At 41.8% G+C, this 7237-nt stretch overlaps 1 protein-coding gene across 1 annotated transcript; it reads left to right on the top strand.

Moving 5' to 3' along the window:
* The first annotated feature begins 4908 nt into the window (after nucleotides 1–4908).
* Nucleotides 4909–5877, top strand: LOC142425711 (olfactory receptor 11H4). Its single transcript, XM_075531040.1, has one exon. The coding sequence runs from the start codon at nucleotides 4933–4935 to the stop codon at nucleotides 5875–5877; it is 945 nt and encodes a 314-aa protein (XP_075387155.1). The 5' UTR covers nucleotides 4909–4932.
* Nucleotides 5878–7237: the final 1360 nt, after the last annotated feature.

Genomic DNA, 7237 nt, shown 5'->3' with positions numbered 1-7237 from the left:
GCCATCCAGTCAATTCCAACTCAAAGTGACCCTATGGGACAGAGTTGAACTGCCCCTGTGAGTTTGCAAGACTGTAACTCCTTATGACAGTATAAAGCCTCGTCTTTCTTCTTCAGCAAGTGCTGGTGGTTTTGAACTGCTAACCTTGGGGTTAGTGGCACAACATGTAATACTGCACCACCCAACAAACACTATATATATATATAATTTTCTTTAAATTGGTTATGACTATTTATTTTTTAATTCTCAACTTTTGTGGGCATCTTTGCAGGCCAATATACATAGATATCTCATTCTTTTTCACAGATGAATAATGCTCTATGGATTTAACTTACTCTTAAGTATTTCATTGTTCTTCTATTGCTAGACATGCATTGTTTTAAAGTGTTCTCTTCTCACAGAGATCCAAACTATTAAAAGAAAAAATTTCTAGTCATTTGACCCCTTAAATATTAACCTACTGCTGACCAGTCAATTCCAATTCATAACAGCCTTTAGGACAGAGTCGAAGCGCTGCTCTTGGGTGGCTGAGAGTGTGAGCTTTATCAACAGAGACTGCCATTGATCTCCCATGGAGTGGCTGGGGAACACTAACCATGACCGTTCCATGAGCAGCTGCACACTTCACCACTGTGGTTCTTTTTGTAGTAGAATGCCTCTTGAGTTTTACCTGACTGATGTCCCCCTCCACATTGCCCCACCCTTCTTTTCAACCCTGCTCCTGTTTTCTGGAAACGAGTCTACCAGAACTAGTGATGAGCCTCTAGGGTTGGAAAAAGGTAGCTCTCCAGGGGAACTTGGGGAAGCCAGGGGGACCACTTGGGAGACACACAGGGTTTTACAGCAATCCCTGGGAGGAAACAGATTTAAAATGTCTGCCCTGGCAATGATCTCACAACACCCTCCTAAAAAAAACAAGACTCGGCACATTCTAGGCATGAAGGAGGTGCAAGAGTACGTATTGTCCTTGGCTGGGGGGTTTCTCATTAGAGACTGAGAAGGAGATCTTTGAGGCTTAGTCTTCTGTTTGAGTCCATCTCCTAGCCCTCTCTCTTAGTTGAGCCGGGAAAGCAGCATTACATTGAAGAGAAAAGGCTTGGTTTCCACATCACAACCACTGCTGTGATCCACTAGCAAAGGAAAACAAAACAGACCAGTTGATTCATTGAAATCCAGGCATTTCCCTCTCAGGGCAACCACATGGTACAGAGAACTGCACAGAATTTGGAGGGCTGTAATCTTTATAGAAGCCTTTGCCAGGCCTTTCTTCCTCGGTACTGCAGGGTAGGTTCAAGTCACTAAACTTTAAGTTAGGTAAAAGCTGAGAGCAAGCCGTTTGTGCCAACTTTGCAACATACGGAGGTAAGTCTAAGAGGTGTTGTGACAGAAACCATAGAAAACCTGGTGAAACAATCAAACTGTGAAGCTCTTGTTTCTTGGCATTATCCTCTGGCTTGGTCTGTATGCTTTTGATGGTGGTATTTCCATCTCCTTAACCCTTCCTTAGAGACTCCTACACTCTGATTTACGTCAAGTGGAAGTGGCAGTTTGAGCACCCACAGAGGACTCAAACCATGCTCCTTTTCAGTGTGCCCTGACTTTGGGGAACAGAAAGAAGCCTCAAGAGGCAGGACACGGGCTGTTGGGTGGATGGAATAAGGTTTCCCAATGGCATTCTCATAGGACAGGTAGCCTTCAAAGAATGAGTAAGTGCCTTGTTAAAATGAGGTAAAGAAATGTTGGGAATAACTTTCCTGGCCTTGTTCTCACCAATGCAATTGTTTTCTTAAAATTTCTTCATGATAAGCTACCATGTGTCCTCAAGAAAATCTACCAACATTATACCTTTGGAACCCCCAAAAGATGTCTCCATAGCTTTCTGAGCAGACCTCTGTGTCTCGAATTCAACCAGCCCTACAGATCCCCTGAGAAACCACAGCTCGGATTGGACCTGTTTTTGAAAGCACCCTAACAAGAACAAGACACGTGTATTACTGAGAGAACTCGTCTGCAGCCATCCGCCGCTCAGAGGCATGTCTGAGCACATGAGAACGCTGTTCATGCATGCATGAACTGGAACCCTGGTAACAATGCATTTTTATTTCCCTTCATACTACAGAGTGTCTTCTACATATGAATCTCATGATCACCATTCCTCTGGAGAGAGGCAAAGGAGGCATGGTAGAAGTTGAGTGTCAAAGTTCAATGTGTAAATATAATAGACGTTGGGTGGCCTTCGAAAAGCCGTGTTTCCTCTGAGCTTCATCTACCAAATGAACAGTTAGCCTAGGTCATCTTACCATTTCTTCCAAGTCTATGGTTTTGGGATCATGTTTCTGGAAATTGGCTCATTTTCTAAGAGTAAGCAGGTGGTGTGACTCGTCTCTCTGGCTACCTGAGCAAAACTCAGAATGTTAGGTGAGGGGCGTGTGGGAAGAGACTATTTAATGAAGCAAGTAGCCTTGGGTGGATGGACTGGTAAATTAATTCTTGATTGGTTGGGCTTTTTGTTGTTGTTCTGTTTTGTTTTTGTTTTGTAGTGGAGAGGAGTATAGGAAGGAGTTGGTCTTCTATTTGTGGCTCACTATGTGACTTGTGAATCCTTAAAGCATAAGGAACAGCATACTTGTGATATAAAGTGGCAAATCCCCCCTTCTAATGCTCTAACTAAAAGGAGTCCTGTGAGGCAGTAGGGTCAGCACAGAGCTGCAGGTCTAAGGGTGGGCTAGACAGACCTAGTTCTGTGGGGCATCTCTGCAAAGGAAAAGAGACAATGTCTTTAATTTTTTTTAATTTTCTATAAAAAATTTACAGTCAGGAAATCTAACTGTTCCCAGATAGTAATTTGGGGAGCTTTAGAGGAAGGGGATAATGTAGAAGTTTGTGGTACCCATTCATTAATCAAGGTTGAAACTGGAACATTGATTATTTAGGCTGTTCTGTTCAGTACCCCCTATTGGTACTCTCACCGGCGTCTAGAAGGGGGTTGAAATGTTGTTGTTAACAGGTCAGTAACAAGGTGCTGTGATAGAAAAGATGAAGTTGTCAACATATAACTGTGTGTCCTGAGATGTTAGTCACATTATGCAGCCATTGTCAATTTCTCAGAGCAAAGGATGAGTCCAGCAGATCCATGACGCTGGTTCCTGGTTTAAATTTGTGAGTTTGGACCCTGTCCCTATGCTGAAACAGGGAAAATAATTTTTTTTTACTTCATAAGTAACACTCTAAGAATCACCGTTGAGAACCTTATTCAGGGCACATATTACAGAAAGGTTTTCTGAGTTTAGTCCTGGTTGGGGAAAGAACAGCTTTCTCATTCATTTGTGCTCCGTTTTCATGCTTCCTTAACAACAACTTCCAATGGCCCAATGGTTCCTCATCCCAAAGGAACATAAATAACTCTCTCTTCAAATTCTTCTTTCTTCTTTGCCTTTCAGAGATTTTTCCTGAAAAAAAAAAAAATCATGACTAGTGGCCTCTAATACAGAAGACAAGAGTTCTGAATTTAACAAGAAAACTCAACATCCAAGTTAATTTTATTTTTTGTAAGATTCTTAATTCAATGTTTTATGAATACTAATCAATTATAGTATAAAATTTGTCATTGAAGTACAAATATTTTTGCCTTTAGTTGCTCAATTCTTAAAAAATAATACATCTGTTGCTATAAAAAAGTCTCACACCTGTCCAAATATTTCAAAATGGCCTTCCCTCCCTTTTAGGGATCGAAATAAATTTTACCAGAGAGAAATTGCTGCCCCATGTATTCGAAGATCTCTTTAGAAAACTCCTTTATTTGTTGACCTAGAAAGATGACCTAAATAAACTTAAACCTCTGTATTAGAAACAGCATTTTCTTTATTTCAATTAGATAGGATCTGAATGTGAAAAATAAGATGATCCTTTCTGGATAGTTTGTAACAAAAACCTGAAGACAAGCACTTGCAAACGTTAGAGATCTTTGAGAAATAACATTTTCATTTGTGCTGACTTTACTGTGGTTGTTAGGTACTGCCCCCTTAGTTCCAAATCATAGTGATCCTACAGACAACAGAATGAAAGATATTGGGTCCTGCACACTCCTCACAATAGCTTGGTTCCAGTCCATCATTGCAGTCCAAACTTTAGAGCAGGAATAATATTTGTTATGCTGGGGTTTGCTTCCTTTTCAGGTGTCATCCAACTGGCTAGAGTAGGAGTTTAAAAGAAATTTTTTGAAAGAAAATTTGAAGAGCAACCCTAAGAGGTGGGTGAAATGATACCTGTGGCAATTGAGTTAAACTAATCTGAGAATTAAGCGTCCTGATGGGAGTTTTATTTCTATATGTTATTCATCTGATTCTGCTGCTAACAGCTTCATTCAACCTCACATCAGCTCCTCAAAATATGAGTTCATGTTTATGGTTTTATTGTTATTTGTTTTAACAAAGCAGGCTACATAAGGGAAAGGGGGTAAGTTTATGTATAAAGACATATTATCAACATTGGGGAAAAAAAGTCAAAAAAATTTCTTATGCATCCGGTTATACTGCTGGAATGGAAGACTCTAGCTCCATTGGATTCTACCAAAATATTACTGATATTTAGAGGCACAATCAAGTCAAAAGAAGGAGCCCCGATGGAGTAGTGCTCAAGAGTTGGGCTGTGATCCACAAGGTCTGTGGTTTGAAACCAACAGCTGTCTGTGAGAGAAAGATGAGGCTTTCTATTCCTATAAAGAGTAGAATGCTCAGAAACTCAGTTCTGAAGGGCCCTGTCCTATAGAGTCACTAAGAGTTGTCATCGACTCAATGGCAGTGAGTTTATCAAGTCAAAATAAGATGGCATTTGTTCCCAACTGGTCTCAGAACACATCGTGTATTCTCCTGTATAGGGATCAAAGCAGCTTGGATTACAGTCATTTCTTTCTTCTTCCTAGGTCTACAACCCATGAACAGGTCAGCAGCACACCTTGTGACTGAGTTTGTTCTCCTGGGGTTCCCGGGTTGCTGGGAGATTCAGGTTTTCCTTTTCTCGTTGCTTCTGGTGGTTTATGTTTTGACCCTGCTGGGGAATGGAGCCATCATCTGTGCAGTGAGATGGGACCCACGTCTCCACACCCCCATGTACATTCTGCTGGGAAACTTTGCCTTCCTTGAGATCTGGTATGTTTCTTCCACCGTACCCAACATGCTAGCCAACATTCTCTCCACGACCAAGGCCATCTCATTTTCTGGCTGCTTCCTCCAGTTCTATTTTTTCTTTTCCCTGGGCACTACCGAATGTCTCTTCTTGGCAGTCATGGCTTACGATCGGTACCTAGCCATCTGCCACCCACTGCACTACCCCACCATCATGACTGGGCGGCTATGTGGCATGCTTGTGTCTCTCTGCTGGCTCACTGGATTCCTTGGCTACCCAATTCCAATTTTCTTTATCTCCCAACTTCCTTTCTGTGGTCCCAATATTATTGATCACTTCCTATGCGACATGGACCCACTCATGGCTCTGTCCTGTGCTCCAGCACCCATCACTGAGTTTATTTTCTACACTCAGAGCTCCTTGGTCCTCTTCTTCACTGTCGTGTATATTCTTCGATCCTATACTCTGCTGCTCAGAGCTGTTTTTCAGGTCCCTTCTGCCGCTGGCCGGCAAAAGGCCTTCTCCACCTGTGGTTCTCATTTAGTTGTAGTGTGTCTTTTCTATGGGACAGTCATGGTAATGTATGTGAGTCCTACCTATGGCATCCCAACTTTGATGCAGAAGATCCTCACACTGGTATACTCAGTAGTGACACCCCTCTTTAATCCCCTCATCTATAGTCTCCGTAATAAAGACATGAAATCTGCCCTGAGAAATGTCCTGTGTAGAATCAAAGTAAGTCAAAACTTGTGAGTCAAACATGTGCCCTACTTTCACGTTCTAATGAAGAGCAAGGTGAAGATGTGTCCATTATCTCTATGGTTTTTTGTAGTCCTCTCTCTGAGGAGTTAGAGGCCAGATATTTTGTCTGCTGTACCCAACTTTAAATACCTTTCCTGTATTCATCTGAAACCTTAACTTGCTGGCCGTTTTTCTTTATAGAAGGGGTCTGGTTGCCTAGTGGGCTATGCTGGGCTGCTAACCATAAGATCTGATCAGTTCGAGCCCGCCAGAGGCTCTATGGGAGAAAGATGACACTCTCTGCTCCTATAAAGATTGATAGTCTGTCGATAGGGTTGCTATCAATCAAAATCAATCCAAGGGCAGTAGTTATGGTTTGGGGGTGGGCGAGTGTTGTCCTTACTGAAATGATAAAATGCAATCACTCTAAGAGGGGTGTTAGACTTTGGTGTGCCATTGATTGGAGGGTCAACCTAGTAACCTTTACTGAATAATTAAAGTGCAGTGACTTCTAAACAGCCATGGGACACTTCTGATCCTTTAACATAGTGGTTCTCAATCTTCCTAACACCGTAACCTTTTAATACAGTTCCTCATGTTGTGGTGACGCCCCCAACCATAAAATTATTTTAGTTGCTACTTCATAACTGTAATGTTGTTACTGTTATGAATCAGGCAACTCCTGTGAAAGGGTCGTTCAACCCCCAAAGGGGTCATGACCCACAGGTTGAGAACCGCTGCTTGAACACATTCCTTTCTGGTAGCTAATGTAATGGTGTATCATTCTGATAGCTGGTATAATAATAGTATAATTATCAAAGCACCTTTTTTTTATTAAAAGGTTAAAAAAACACTACATCCAGGAGAAATTCTTTGAGCAGAATTTCTTAGAGGTATTGTTCCCTTGTCACAGTCTTAAATAAAATGTTGATGTATGCTACTTTGTGATTTGTTGAAGATGCTTTCATTGTCTGTCATTATCCTTACTACATTATGGCGTGATTTGTTGATTTACACGTACCTCCCTTTGAGATTGCCGCTTAAGGATGGGAATTGACTTTTTTTACTTCTGGATCCCCAAAGCACAGGGAAAGAGAGAGAGGCCATCATTGACAACCAGGAACTAACTGGCCTCACACTCCAGTCCTGGTGTGGACAGAAGCTGGCCTGCCCCTCACTGCCAGGGTTTGCTGTTGAACATGAACACGGTCACAGAACAGCAGTCTCAGATAAGGCCATGGTACGATCAGAACGGACCAAGACAAAATCAAACCCACAACAAAGTCAATACCAAGAATATTGTCCAAGCCGTAAGAAATAATTACCAGCATCCTCCTTTTCTGCTGCATATGAACAACTGCTTTTTCTTGAT

The sequence above is a fragment of the Tenrec ecaudatus genome, chromosome 14 (genome assembly GCF_050624435.1).
Source record: "Tenrec ecaudatus isolate mTenEca1 chromosome 14, mTenEca1.hap1, whole genome shotgun sequence".
NCBI lineage: Eukaryota > Metazoa > Chordata > Mammalia > Afrosoricida > Tenrecidae > Tenrec > Tenrec ecaudatus.
The sequence above is the reverse complement of the archived record's forward strand: the minus strand, read 5'-3'. Positions and strand labels throughout refer to the sequence as shown.

What these genes read in the sequence shown, in the direction of transcription:
- LOC142425711 (XM_075531040.1), top strand. Translation starts at nt 4,933, where the DNA reads ATGAACAGGTCAGCAGCACACCTTGTGACTGAGTTTGTTCTCCTGGGG.